Source organism: Hypomesus nipponensis, chromosome 7 (genome assembly GCF_054491055.1).
Source record: "Hypomesus nipponensis isolate SF chromosome 7, ASM5449105v1, whole genome shotgun sequence".
Lineage (NCBI taxonomy): Eukaryota > Metazoa > Chordata > Actinopteri > Osmeriformes > Osmeridae > Hypomesus > Hypomesus nipponensis.
In genome coordinates this window covers 11,947,908-11,962,500 of record NC_140367.1, presented here as the reverse complement: position 1 = coordinate 11,962,500, position 14,593 = coordinate 11,947,908, and the positions used below count along the sequence as shown (strand labels likewise).

At 40.6% G+C, this 14,593-nt stretch overlaps 3 protein-coding genes and 1 long non-coding RNA gene across 6 annotated transcripts in view; all 4 read right to left on the bottom strand.

Annotated features, from left to right (window-relative positions):
• LOC146276817 (uncharacterized) overlaps positions 1–812 on the bottom strand; it is a 1,119-nt gene extending 307 nt beyond the window's left edge. Inside the window, exons 1-4 of the mRNA XM_084702039.1 lie at positions 740–812; positions 486–578; positions 274–360; positions 139–189 (exon numbers count right to left, since the gene is read on the bottom strand). Coding sequence (XP_084558165.1) covers positions 139–189; positions 274–360; positions 486–578; positions 740–766 — 258 coding nt within the window. The 5' untranslated portion in view covers positions 767–812. The remainder of the gene's footprint in view (positions 1–138; positions 190–273; positions 361–485; positions 579–739) is intronic.
• Positions 813–2,739: 1,927 nt separating this feature from the next.
• Positions 2,740–5,693, bottom strand: LOC146276816 (uncharacterized). Of its 3 annotated transcripts, XR_014762527.1 has the most exons (8): positions 5,170–5,693; positions 4,399–4,458; positions 4,266–4,302; positions 3,994–4,151; positions 3,604–3,794; positions 3,288–3,447; positions 3,011–3,146; positions 2,740–2,836 (listed from the first exon to the last, which is right to left on the bottom strand). It is a non-coding gene; the product is annotated as an uncharacterized LOC146276816 (long non-coding RNA). The 3 variants fall into 3 exon arrangements; XR_014762526.1 differs by having other exon boundaries at positions 3,994–4,302; XR_014762528.1 differs by having other exon boundaries at positions 3,011–3,124; positions 3,994–4,302.
• Positions 5,694–9,502: 3,809 nt separating this feature from the next.
• Positions 9,503–11,094, bottom strand: LOC146276815 (uncharacterized). Its single transcript, XM_084701593.1, has 4 exons — positions 10,781–11,094; positions 10,328–10,612; positions 9,866–10,149; positions 9,503–9,727 (listed from the first exon to the last, which is right to left on the bottom strand). The coding sequence occupies exons 1-4, from the start codon at positions 11,072–11,074 to the stop codon at positions 9,673–9,675; spliced, it is 918 nt and encodes a 305-aa protein (XP_084557719.1). The 5' UTR covers positions 11,075–11,094; the 3' UTR covers positions 9,503–9,672.
• Positions 11,074–12,957, bottom strand: LOC146276814 (uncharacterized). Its single transcript, XM_084702038.1, has 7 exons — positions 12,614–12,957; positions 12,120–12,166; positions 11,866–11,958; positions 11,654–11,740; positions 11,519–11,569; positions 11,121–11,350; positions 11,074–11,086 (listed from the first exon to the last, which is right to left on the bottom strand). The coding sequence occupies exons 2-7, from the start codon at positions 12,144–12,146 to the stop codon at positions 11,074–11,076; spliced, it is 501 nt and encodes a 166-aa protein (XP_084558164.1). The 5' UTR covers positions 12,147–12,166; positions 12,614–12,957.
• Positions 12,958–14,593: the final 1,636 nt, after the last annotated feature.

The following is a 14,593-nucleotide window of genomic DNA, read 5'->3' as shown; positions in this document are numbered from 1 at the left end:
CAGGAACAGGGCAGAGAGGAAAATTTGACTCTGGATAAGAGCGTCTGCGAAATTACTTCATGTAAATGAGGGAAAAACTGATTCAGCACTAATAGAAAAAGCCAATTCATTGACCTTTTGTCACACACATACACATACCAGGCGTCTATCCGGAAGTGGATTCTGCTGGCTGTCACGGTCCTCATCAGACTGTGAGTCAGATGGAAACATATTGTTCACACAGTCTATCTTCAAAATGTACTGTACCTTGATGCTTTTGATGCACAAACTGACCAGAAAATCTCTCTCGCTGACTGAATGTATGGAGAGGTCATCGTAATCTTTGGTCTGACGGACAGTGTTCCCACCACGTTCCACTTCCTATATTAGAGACACAGTCACTCAGAGGTATTTGACCATGTTTGCTGTTTAACCATTTAAGTTTAAGTTCATACCAACTCTTATCATGTTTCATCCATTTCACTTATTACTATGCACAGACTTACCAGAAAATCTTCCTCGTCAAATGAATGGAGAGAAAGATGGTCCCCATTTTTCCAGTCGTTGGGCTGGATAGTGGTCCCATCAAGTTCAACTCCCTACAATAGAGACACAGTCACTCAGAGGTATTTGACCATGTTTGATGATTAACCATTTAAGTGTAAAATTACTTTTCATAAATAAAATCTCTGAAAACCACTGCATTAGGCTATGGCCAATAACAGTGATCATGGGAAAGTGTTATTTGAGAGGAGCTGACCTGACTGGAAGAGTTTGGTATCGCCATGTTCGGCTCACAATGATTGGCTGTGAAGCAATCGAGAGAGACAACTTGTAACTTTTGTAACTGCAATACTGTTGAGGTGTGGACTGAGTCTTGAGTCTCTTTTTATTGATGTGGTCAGTTACATTTACATTTATTCATTTAGCAGACGCTTTTATCCAAAGCGACTTCCAAGAGAGAGCTTTACAAAGTGCATAGGTCACTGATAATAACAACAAGATAGCCCCATAGCATTGCGGGTAGCCAAAAACAAGAAGTACATATTATTATTATTAGTAGTACAAGCAGAGTTATAACAAAACACAAAAAGAAAACCATGTATCAAAACTTGCTTTAAATGTATTTGATGCGGTGATATTGACGGTAACTGTGTAACAAAAGGGTGGATTACATTTAGAATTAAATTATGTTTTACCTTTAAGATTACAATAAGTAGGGGAAACATTAATGTGTAAATAAGAATTACTCACTGAAAAGCACAATATTGTCAGGAACGCCTGAAAAAATCTTCTGAGAAATCTTACAATACAAGTCTTCAAGTTACTATTCACCTGCCTGTTCAGAAGAAATGTGATGTAGCTGTGTAATGTTTCATGTAAGTATAAATATCCATAGACATGTATATATGATGTGAATATCCATTATGACGTTTTTGTACGCAATCATGTGTAGCATTCAAACATACTTTTATACAGAACGTAGACTATGTCCATAAAATAAATGTGTCAATATTCTTCATTAGAAATGTGTAATTACACACAAGCATGTAGCTCAGATGACTCCAATAAATAATACGCAAACGATGCCCACTATGCAAACTACAACACGTAGGCTGTGCGATAATTGTTACTTGGCCCATCTGCACTACACTAGTTCCGTCATGTAGGACAGATATGATTTTGAAATCCATACAGCCAAGCAGTCCTTTAAATTGGCAACATCTTTCTTGTCTGTATAGGTACCGACCAGAGCCATTAAATTATTATTATTAAGCTTTATTGATTGGTTTATTATCAAAACTTGCTTTAAATGTATTCGAATTTTGAATCTGAGACACATTTTCTTAGTTGTACAGCCATGACCTCAAATTATGATGTGGCGCATGCGCGAGCGGCGACACGGTCCCTAAACGTCTCCTGCCTGCATGTCTTTGTTAAGTTTAAATGCATGTTTTTAGACGCCGTAACCTTGTGGATAAATTGTCATAAACCAGTAACATGTTGGTTCGCTCACTATGAGGCCGAACCAAGTCATTATGAATTTCCTACTTGTGGATAATAAAGTTCGCCCTGACCTTGACCTTCATATTTAGCCTACGGCAACTGCATAACGAAAGTGTGAATTAAATTGAGCATAAAATTATGTTTTGTGTATGATTACAATAAATAGGGGAAACATTCCCAGGTAGCCAAAATGGTTTGGCCCGATAATGGCCCAGATCCGGCAGGCCAGAAGAAATTACTCGGCCCGAGTGCGGTTGCCGGACTCGGGCCAAATCTGGTTTGAATGACGCCCCAGAATCGGCCCAAGTACACTGGCCCGGGTCCGGCAGCCCGAAACTGAACCAGTATTTCCAACATTGGGCCGGAATCACCCCAACAAAACTGCCAGAACTAGCCCATATGTTAGCCAGTTGACAGCCTGTAAAAAGTCATGACGGATCCACTATAATGCCAGAAGATTTCAAAACCACATCTTACGTTGCCAACTTGCTTGAAGCAGGTCCTGGAGAGTGTGCATGAATAAAAACGGGCTCTTCCTTTTACCAATGCAATATTAGCTTAAAAAAAAGAAAAATACATGGACACTAGGGCCTAGACACAGAGCACAAAATATTTTTTTCATTGTAACACTAAAACTCGATATTTAGAGTTAACACAAATTATGATGATATTGTGGCAATCCCTCCTACATTACCCCATACCTAACCCCATAATGTGCTACTTTTCAGTAGCAAAAATTACACCATGCATGTCTATTTTTAACAATTTATTTGAATAAATACAGTTTGTGTATGTGTGTGTAATGACCGCAGCCTCCTCAAGCATGCCCCTTTGAAGCTTGAGATGTACCCTATAAGATGAATATAGAGAGAGAAAAGGAGAGGAGGGAAGGGGCAGATAAACATGGTTGCTTACACAGTCAGATATATATATATATACAGATGCTAGAAGGATATATACAAATAATATACACACACATACACGGTATATATAGACAGATTTGAACATTTGGAACACATCTTACTAAGAATTAGCTTGTCTCATTGCCCGCTCTCGTCTTCCTCCATCTCGGTCCGATGCAAGCTGCAGCCACCTTTTAATAAACTTTTCTACATCTCCATCGGATGCAGATGCAGTACTTGCATTGCATCGCACAGATTCTTAAGAAATAAACAAAAAAACGTAATGGAACAGGCAGGTTAAGGCCGTTCACAAGACAGGAAAGTGAATAAGCATACTAGGCATACTACTACTTTATACTGTTTCTTATTTCTACCTTATAATACTAAAATAAAACTTACTGAGGACAACATCTTTAATGGCAAGTGGCTCAAAGCCATACTTGCCATTTACCCCTCGCCAGTTAATTTGCTTAGCCAGTTGATTTTTCAATAGTTTGGCCATTATTCTCCAAACTGTCTCCTTTATTGTCAACCCCCCCGCCAGCCCAAAATAGGTGACCTGAAAGATGAAAAGAATTGCCCCTATTAGCTTATGATCATTTTTATAGGCGCTGAATCTATAATATCACATATCTTTATTTTTTTCATTAAAAAGCACCATAGGTCAAAAGTCTCAGCAAATATCAATTCAACAAATACATGAACGTTCACCTACCAATTTTCGTTTGTATTCCACCTGTGAAGCAATGCTCTCCTCGAGCTTGATTAGTTCATCCAGTGATGTTAATGGAAAGCCAGAAACATCTGGCACCTCCATTGGTTGACGAGTTGTTTGCAACTGTAGCAAAATCATTTGCTGTTGATGCTTGATCGTCTCCATAGTCGTCAAAATGTCACGGAGAATTGCTGAAAAATAAAACAAAAACACCTACCAAGTTAATACCTGGGCATATACTAAGGGCAACAGGTTAAGACACACAAGCAGTCAGACATGTTTTAAATAGTATATTCAAATACAAATTAAGCCCATTACAAATTAAGCCCCATACAACCTTTTTGAGAAATGAATACATTTTGTTTGTAATAATTGCTGTTTAACACTTACGATCACACATGGGCTGGTTGTTTACCCTGGGCCGGTCAGGAGATTATCTTTAAAGTATGATTCTAAACGTTTCTTGACTGTGGCTGTTGACTTTCTTCGCAGATTTGATGACTTGACGTATTCAGAATAACGCTCATTCATTATGGCCAAAGGGTAGACTACAGATGGTAAAGGAGATTAACTTTGTGACAACTAAGAAGTCCAGCTGTGCAGATGAACTTCACAGCACAAGTCTTGGGCAAAATTGAAAAACATAAAAATGATGAACTTACAGTAGCCTACAAGGTTCCTTTGCCAATTGCGTTGGGCCTAGGGGTTAAACACGTGAAGAAATAAAATGGATTAACCAAAATAGAATAAAATATTGCTAAATGAGCTGATATTTTTCTACTTCTGTTGACTTACAACAAAAACGACTGCTCCCTCCGATTCCTGTGGCTGGTTCTGTGGTCAATTGTGTTGGGCCTAGGCGTTAAACACAAAGACAATTAGTAACACGTTTAAGCATTTCATTTATAATTTGAAAATGTCATTTATCATTTGAATTTTGACAGGAATAATCTTCCATAGGCTACTCTGATGTGAACATAAAGTGGGCGCCTCTGACTTGAGCGCGAGTCTCCTGCTCGAGAGGACGTTCTCGAGCAGTTTTGTAACCATAACTCAAGTCAGAGGCCATTATGGCTACCAACACATTATACAACGAATACAGATGTGATCGTTTTCATCCGCTGCTTTCGTCAATACTCACTCAAGTAAGCGGACGATCCGCTTACTTGAATGAGTTTTGAACAATTCGTTAAAGTGTACAAGTGGCTATCAAGTTTTCACCCGCTTCTACATCATGTTAGACATATAGGTCGATCGACTAAAAACTAAGCTGCATCTCAAAAATGAAGCAAAGTAATAACGTTTCAAGCTGTATAATGAATACAACTATTGATATCTCTCTATTAGAGGATGTTGGTAAGCTATACTGTATCAAGAGTCCATCCAAACCTGACACATTGTAGCTAGCTGCAACACATCATTAGATTAGGCTAGCTAGGTTATTATTACTAGTAAGCTACATATCATAAACATTGTCTAACGTAAGCTAGACTTAGCAACACCTTATTATTTTAATATTAAATATCCTGAAAAGTATAGTGTATTTCTCTATTTAAATGGCCTTACCTGACAACGAACTGCTCCCATGACCGTTAACAGAATGGCAGTTGAAAATGTGAGCGCCTCTCACACACAGGCGCTGGATGGGTGCGCGAGTAGATGAGCGCCTCTCACACACAGGTGCTGGATGGGTGCGCGAGTAGCCTATATTCCCGCGGCCAATTCAAATGGTGTTGTTTTTCAAATTGTGTGCAAGTATGATACAAATGTTAGTACAAACTATAAATACTGGCATATCAAGAATACGATACACACAAAAAATATCCTTAATTTGTTTTATTGAAATACAGAACAAGCTCAACCCACAACTCCCAACACTCAAATGTTATTACTGATCCAGATAACTCCATAATGGAAATATGCCAATTCTCGGCCGCAATCGGCCCATGTCCGCACAACCAAAACCTAGCCAAATCTGGCAACCTATTCTGGGCCAGAGCCGGCTCAATGTAGGCGATCCGATGCCAGAACACAGCCGAGTGCGCCGGCACTTAACCGCAATCGGCCCGATTCGGCTGGCTACCTGGGTTAATGTGAAAATAAGAATTACTCACCAAAAAGCACAAAATTGTCTGAAGAGCCTGAGAAAATATTCTGAGAAAGCTTACAATAGTCTTCAAGTTAGCCTACTATTCGCCTGCCTGTTCAGAAGATATGTGATGTAGCTAGCTGTGTAATGTTTCATTTAAGCATGAATACACCATTATGACGGTTTAGTGCCTACGTAATCATGTGTAACATTCAAACAGATATGGCCTTTATTTGAGCGCAAAATAGTTTTTTGAGCTTCATGTAAAATAAACAGCCGTTTTTCAATTGGTAAAACCTTGTCTAGTGTAGGTGATGTCTTTTTGTCTCTTAATTTTTCAGCACCACTCGTTTCTCAGCCTGGTTTTCCAAATTATAAACTTTTAAAACTGAAAGCATGCAGCCAAGGAGCTCTCCACCTTTATTACTCATTTAAAAACGATTTGATAAATCGAATATAAAAGCACCATAGAATGTAAAGTAAAGTAACAGCTAGCTGGCGTCAGTTAGGCCGACTTGTAATGACAAGTAAACATTATCTATGCATTTTAAAATGCATAGATAGGGCCTAATGTTTAACAGTGAAATCTAAATTTAGTTTGCACCTAACATATTTGAGTGTGCTAACATTAGCAATAACGTCAGCTAGTTCGAGGTGTATGCATAGGCTAACCATTAAATTAGCAGCACATTTCCCGTATTTAACAATGATTAAACATGGACTTACCGGAAAGTGATGCACGGGCATCATCTCGCAGTTTTCTGCCCCTGACTCCTGTTGTCTTTTTGAGGCCTTTTTCGAAAAGGGGGGGGGTATCGTAACTTTTTTTGATTAATTAAATATATATCTTGTTCTGCCTGTTTCGTGATATATATATGCCTTAAAGGTGCCTAGTATTTCTATACTGACGTAATATCGACATTTTTATTATTACAATAACTATGATGATAAAGGGAGTTATGGTAGCTTCCCAATAAGCGCCGACAATTTTGAGCAAGAAATAGAAGGGTACTGCACATGTTTACCCTTCTGTTCCTAACTCAAAACGTCAAATAATTGTCCTAAACTTTTTTGAAAGTGAAAGAAAAAGGTGCAGTGGTCTCTCAATTTCTTCCAGAGCTTATGTCAAATGTACCTTCAAGGTAAAAATATTTACTGAACAGATGGGTGACCATGTCAATACAGGAAATGCTAGGACTTTTGCTTATCATGAAACCATTAGATTAGAATCAACTTCATTGTCATTGCACAGAGTACAGTACAACAAAATGCAGTTTAGCATCTAACCAGAAGTGGAAAAACAGCAAAAAGTGCAGAGCATGTGTAAAGTGCAATAAGTGAACAAATAAACACAAATAGACAGTAAATACAAACAGCAATTGGGACAAGAATAGCAGCAATGAATAAGAAGTGTAAATAAGTATGCAGAGTGCAGGTGCAATATAGTAGTAGTGTAAGTGCAATGTTCAGTGCTGCAGGAGTGCGTGATGACAGTCAAGCCAGGGTGGAGGGGGGAAGTACAGTCACTGGTGGGGGGCTATCCCTGTGGAGTTTAGTAGAGTGACAGCCGTAGGAATGAAGCTGTTCCTGAACCTGCTGGTCCGGGAACGGAGGACCCTGTAGCGCCTCCCAGAGGGGAGGAGGGCAAACAGTCTGTGGCTGGGGTGAGAGCTGTCCATTTTGACGCTGTGTTCCCTCCGCAGACATCTCTTGCTCTGGACAGCCTCAATGGTGGGGAGTGAGGAACCGGTGATGCGTTGGGCAGTTTTCACCACCCTCTGCAGTGATTTGCGGTCCGTGACAGAGCAGCTGCCATACCACACTGAGATGCAGTTCGTAAGGATGCTCTCTATGGTACAGCGGTAGAAGTTCTCTAGAATCTGAGGAGACAGATGGGCCTTCTTCAGTCTCCTCAGAAAGAAGAGACGCTGGTGTTTTTTTACCAGGGATGAGGTGTTGAGGGTCCAAGATAGGTCCTTGGAGATGTGGACACCCAGGAACTTGAAGCTGGCGACACACTCAACCTCCATCCCATTGATATGGATGGGGATGTGTGTGCCAGCTTTCTTCCTGAAGTCCACAATCAGTTCTTTGGTTTTTATGGTTTTGAGAGCCAAGTTGTTGTCGGCGCACCACACCGCCAGGTGCTGGACCTCCTCTCTGTAGGCCGACTCATCGTTGCCGCTGATGATGCCAATCACCGTTGTGTCGTCTGCAAACTTTTTATTTAACGTTTTATTGGAAACACTGATAGACTCCATGTTTTCTACCCATACCCACCCAGAGACATACATTGTTGATTGATAGGCCTGGGATGTTTTGGTACATTGAAGTAAATATATTATATAATTATATTTTTTATTCCCCTTAGTATTAGCTAGACCCCCCTTAGTATTAGCTAGACTTTGCTCCTTTTGTATAGTTAGTCCACATATTTAAGTTTCAATATTCCTATATGTTTAATGTATTTCAGTCAAGACAATCGCGTATTAGATTTGAGCATTTATTGTTACATGACATGGACATGGGAAGCACTCCCTGCCTCCTCGATTCAACACATACATACATGATATATGAGGCAGAGAGCAATAGAGATATAATCCCCCGATGGATAGACATACAGACAGCATGGGGAAGAAGGGGACGGTTGCAGCAGCACTGATCATACAACGACCGGGGTGAGTGTGTGCATATCCGCGCATCTTTTAAAGACTTCTTATCGGACGTGGCCCAATGGATATGCGCTGCTAACATGGGTGTGGTAGTGGGTGGAGTAAAGGAAGGTGGAGTAAGACGCCTTACGTCCCCGTTACATGAATGACACGCGCTGCCCGATTGCCCTGCCAGAACTAGCTGCACTTATGCACCTCCCTGCCAAAGTAAATTCCTTGTTTGTGCAAACACTCATGGCGAATAAAATCCCTTCTGATTCTGAATAGTGGAAATTGTGTTACATGGTGTGTTACAACTTCCTGGTCAAATCAGTGCTGCCCCGGAACTGAAACTGAGTGCTGTGTGCTGAGGTGTGCGTTATTGACCATTTAAAAAAAGACACATTGGCCCAGTGTTAGGATTATCTTGTGGGAGATGAGGGTAGGCCTAAATCGCGTTAAGACTCCACATTCTAACATAACGGTTGGTAACAAGTAGTTACTGTTTTACAGATAAAGTGCACCAAACGGTTATTTTCTCAAATAGGCTGCCATGCAAAGTAATTTAGGCCTACAGTATTACGGTGCGAGATGACCAAGTCGGCTATAGTTTATTAGGCTGTTAATCATCAAAAAGCAATACCAAATGAAACACAAAATGATAAGTTTATTGAGAACAACATTTTGCATCTGGGATGTGACAGTGAGAGAGAGAGAGAGAGAGAGAGAGAGAGAGAGAGAGAGAGAGAGAGAGAGAGAGAGAGAGAGAGAGAGAGAGAGAGAGAGAGAGAGAGAGAGAGAGAGAGAGAGAGAGAGAAAGAGAGAGAGAGAGAGTGAATGTGTGTGTGTATGTGAGACAGAGAGAGAGAAATAGAGAGAGAAAGAGAGAGAGTGAATGCGTGTGAGAGAGAGAGAGAGAGAGAGAGAGAGAGAGAGAGAGAGAGAGAGAGAAAGAGAGAGTGAATGTGTGTGTGTATGTGAGACAGAGAGAAATAGAGAGAGAAAAAGAGAGAGAGTGAATGCGTGTGTGAGAGAGAGAGAGAGAGAGAGAGAGAGAGAGAGAGAGAGAGAGAGAGAGAGAGAGAATGTGTGTGTGTATGTGAGACAGAGAGAGAGAAATAGAGAGAGAAAGAGAGAGAGTGAATGTGTGTGTGAGAGAGAGAGAGAGAGAGAGAGAGAGAGAGAGAGAGAGAGAGAGAGAGAGAGAGAGAATGTGTTTGTATGGGTATGTGTAAGGGCGGAGTGTAACTGATGATGTCACGTGTGTATGTCTACATGATCTCTGTGTAGTGAAAGACAGAGAGAGAGAAAGAGCATGCATGATGTTTGTTAAACATCTGAACAACATCCGCATATGAGTTTGCTCGACAGCCACTTGAGAAACCTGTCAATCATAAGAAAAAACATAATATGTTATCTGCCATACCAGTACGCATTCTCCCATCCTTACAATGAGGGTCTTGCTGTCTTTACCCACATTCTACCACCCCCCCCATTGAGCCTTTCTGCTATCTGTCCTCACCTCTTTCCCACATTCTTCTTTTTCTTTTTCTCCTCCTTCACATTGTTTTCAGAGTATTCCTCTGGCTGTTTGTTGCTGGCTTCCAACACAAGCAGTGGTTTGATATACGACTGGGTTTTGGCCGTCTTCTCCCCTTTGCCAGGCTTCTTCTTCTCCCCTTTGCCAGGCTTCTTCTTCTCCACTTTGCCAGGCTTCTTCTTCTCCCCTTTGCCAGGCTTCTTCTTCTCCACTTTGCCAGTGTTCTTTTTCTCCCCTTTGCAGGTCTTCTTCTCTTCCGTCACATCCTGAAAGCACAACACAAGCTTACATGGATGAATCACTGAGCTGAGAAAAAAATGTAACCAATGAAATCATGGTTCTTTTCCAGCCTCATTAGTCCGCAATGTATTTAATTAATTTAAATGTATTCATGCTTTAACAGTGAATATCATCACATATTTGCCTATGATGATCATGACCTACCTGTTGGAGCCCTTCCAGTCCTCCTTGGAGCAGCCTCTTTAGATCAGCGCTCAAGTGGGTGATTGGTGCCAGACGAGGGGGGGGTAAATACACCACAGCAGGCGGAGTCTCAGGCCTGCTCGGAGTCACAACTCCAACTGTGACACGGTTGAGGGGAGTCAAAGCCCGGGGAAGCTGCTGGTCGAAGAGGAGGGCCTCGGGAGTAGGAGGAGTCAGAGGGGGGGATTCCATGGCGTCCTCGATGGTGAAAGAGACCACAGGAATGGTCTCTGTCTCAGACAGATCCTGGGGAGACACAGTCACAAGAGAAGACATCCCCTTTTAGCATGTGGGACCTGGGATCTTTCCATGGCTCTTTAGGATGATAATCCACAAACAGTGCCATGCCATACCTTGAATCAAACAAGAGCTGAATAAATGTATACGTACAGTACGTCTGTACTGATTACTTACAAAGCGTTGGATGGAGGGCTTTTCTTCCTGAGAGGGTTGGACCTGTGGTGGGGAACTACACACCTCGGGTGGTTGGATCCTCTCAGTGCAGGCCCTGCAGGCCATGCGTAGCTTCTTAACCTCTTTCTGCCAGTTCTCCAGGCCCGACAGATTGAAATCATCCATGCAGTCCTTCATCACCTCTTGGATCAGCGCATCGAAATCTTTGCTGACCCGCATATACTTCTGCGCCTGAACTCTTTGGAGCCTTCTCCCTCTGACGTTACAAACGAGTCTTCTCAGAGACGCACCCATCAGGCCTTTTCCCTGGCTCTTCACACGAGACATCTCTTTGAAGTACTCGTTGGTGTTCAGGATCTCCTCCTTGGCTGTCATAAGGTCCTGTTCCAGGGCAACCAGGGATTTTTGGAACCTTTTCATGACCTTTTCTCTTGTGAAACGGGACTTCGTGTCGCGCCTCTTCTGATCGTGTAGCATGGTGGGGTGCACGTCATTAGTGATGCAAGGCTCGGTCACGGCTCTCACAGAGGAAGGAAGAAGGCCCTGGGCTTCGTCATCCATAACGTGATTCTAGGGAGACCAAGGGTAAAGTACAATGTGCAGGAACAGGGCAGAGAGGAAAATTTGACTCTGGATAAGAGCGTCTGCGAAATTACTTCATGTAAATGAGGGAAAAACTGATTCAGCACTAATAGAAAAAGCCAATTCATTGACCTTTTGTCACACACATACACATACCAGGCGTCTATCCGGAAGTGGATTCTGCTGGCTGTCACGGTCCTCATCAGACTGTGAGTCAGATGGAAACATATTGTTCACACAGTCTATCTTCAAAATGTACTGTACCTTGATGCTTTTGATGCACAAACTGACCAGAAAATCTCTCTCGCTGACTGAATGTATGGAGAGGTCATCGTAATCTTTGGTCTGACGGACAGTGTTCCCACCACGTTCCACTTCCTATATTAGAGACACAGTCACTCAGAGGTATTTGACCATGTTTGCTGTTTAACCATTTAAGTGTAAGTTCATACAAACTCTTATCATGTTTCATCCATTTCACTTATTACTATGCACAGACTTACCAGAAAATCTTCCTCGTCAAATGAATGGAGAGAAAGATGGTCCCCATTTTTCCAGTCATTGGGCTGGATAGTGGTCCCATCAAGTTCAACTCCCTACAATAGAGACACAGTCACTCAGAGGTATTTGACCATGTTTGATGATTAACCATTTAAGTGTAAAATTACTTTTCATAAATAAAATCTCTGAAAACCACTGCATTAGGCTATGGCCAATAACAGTGATCATGGGAAAGTGTTATTTGAGAGGAGCTGACCTGACTGGAAGAGTTGGGTATCGCCATGTTTGGTTCACAATGATTGGCTGTGAAGCAATCGAGAGAGACAACTTGTAACTTTTGTAACTGCAATGCTGTTGAGGTGTGGACTGAGTCTTGAGTCTCTTTTTATTGATGTGGTCAGTTACATTTACATTTATTCATTTAGCAGACGCTTTTATCCAAAGCGACTTCCAAGAGAGAGCTTTACAAAGTGCATAGGTCACTGATAATAACAACAAGATAGCCCCATAGCATTGCGGGTAGCCAAAAACAAGAAGTACATATTATTATTATTATTAGTACAAGCAGAGTTATAACAAAACACAAAAAGAAAACCATGTATCAAAACTTGCTTTAAATGTATTTGATGCGGTGATATTGACGGTAACTGTGTAACAAAAGGGTGGATTACATTTAGAATTAAATTATGTTTTACCTTTAAGATTACAATAAGTAGGGGAAACATTAATGTGTAAATAAGAATTACTCACTGAAAAGCACAATATTGTCAGGAACGCCTGAGAAAATCTTCTGAGAAATCTTACAATACAAGTCTTCAAGTTACTATTCACCTGCCTGTTCAGAAGAAATGTGATGTAGCTGTGTAATGTTTCATGTAAGTATAAATATCCATAGACATGTATATATGATGTGAATATCCATTATTACGTTTTTGTACGCAATCATGTGTAGCATTCAAACATACTTTTATACAGAACGTAGACTATGTCCATAAAATAAATGTGTCAATATTCTTCATTAGAAATGTGTAATTACACACAAGCATGTAGCTCAGATGACTCCAATAAATAATACGCAAACGATGCCCACTATGCAAACTACAACATGTAGGCTGTGCGATAATTGTTACTTGGCCCATCTGCACTACACTAGTTCCGTCATGTAGGACATATATGATTTTGAAATCCATACAGCCAAGCAGTCCTTTAAATTGGCAACATCTTTCTTGTCTGTATAGGTACCGACCAGAGCCATTAAATTATTATTAGTAAGCTTAATTGATTGGTTTATTATCAAAACTTGCTTTAAATGTATTCGAATTTTGAATCTGAGAGACATTTTCTTAGTTGTACAGCCATGACCTCAAATTATGATGTGGCGCATGCGCGAGCGGCGACACGGTCCCTACACGTCTCCTGCCTGCATGTCTTTGTTAAGTTTAAATGCATGTTTTTAGACGCCGTAACCTTGTGGATAAATTGTCATAAACCAGTAACATGTTGGTTCGCTCACTATGAGGCCGAACCAAGTCATTATGAATTTCCTACTTGTGGATAATAAAGTTCGCCCTGACCTTGACCTTCATATTTAGCCTACGGCAACTGCATAACGAAAGTGTGAATTAAATTGAGCATAAAAATTATGTTTTGTGTATGATTACAATAAATAGGGGAAACATTAATGTGTAAATAAGAATTACTCACCAAAAAGCACAAAATTGTCTGAAGAGCCTGAGAAAATATTCTGAGAAAGCTTACAATAGTCTTCAAGTTAGCCTACTATTCGCCTGCCTGTTCAGAAGAAATGTGATGTAGCTAGCTGTGTAATGTTTCATTTAAGCATGAATACACCATTATGACGGTTTAGTGCCTACGTAATCATGTGTAACATTCAAACAGATATGGCCTTTATTTGAGCGCAAAATAGTTTTTTGAGCTTCATGTAAAATAAACAGCCGTTTTTCAATTGGTAAAACCATGTCTAGTGTAGGTGATGTCTTTTTGTCTCTTAATTTTTCAGCACCACTCGTTTCTCAGCCTGGTTTTCCAAATTATAAACTTTTAAAACTGAAAGCATGCAGCCAAGGAGCTCTCCACCTTTATTACTCATTTAAAAACGATTTGATAAATCGAATATAAAAGCACCATAGAATGTAAAGTAAAGTAACAGCTAGCTGGCGTCAGTTAGGCCTACTTGTAATTACAAGTAAATGCATAGATAGGGCCTAATGTTTAACAGTAAAATCTAAATTCAGCTTGCACCTAACATATTTGAGTGTGCTAACATTAGCAATAACGTCAGCTAGTTCGAGGTGTATGCATAGGCTAACCATTAAATTAGCAGCACATTTCCCGTATTTAACAATGATTAAACATGGACTTACCGGAAAGTGATGCACGGGCATCATCTCGCAGTTTTCTGCCCCTGACTCCTGTTGTCTTTTTGAGGCCTTTTTCGAAAAGGGGGGGGGGCACTATCGTAACTTTTTTTGATTAATTAAATATATCTCTTGTTCTGCCTGTTTCGTGATATATATATATGCCTTAAAGGTGCCTAGTATTTCTATACTGACGTAATATCGACATTTTTGTTATTACAATAACTATGATGATAAAGGGAGTTATGGTAGCTTCCCAATAAGCGCCGACCATTTTGAGCAAGAAATAGAAGGGTACTGCACATGTTTACCCTTCTGTTCCTAACTCAAAACGTCAAATAATTGTCCTAAA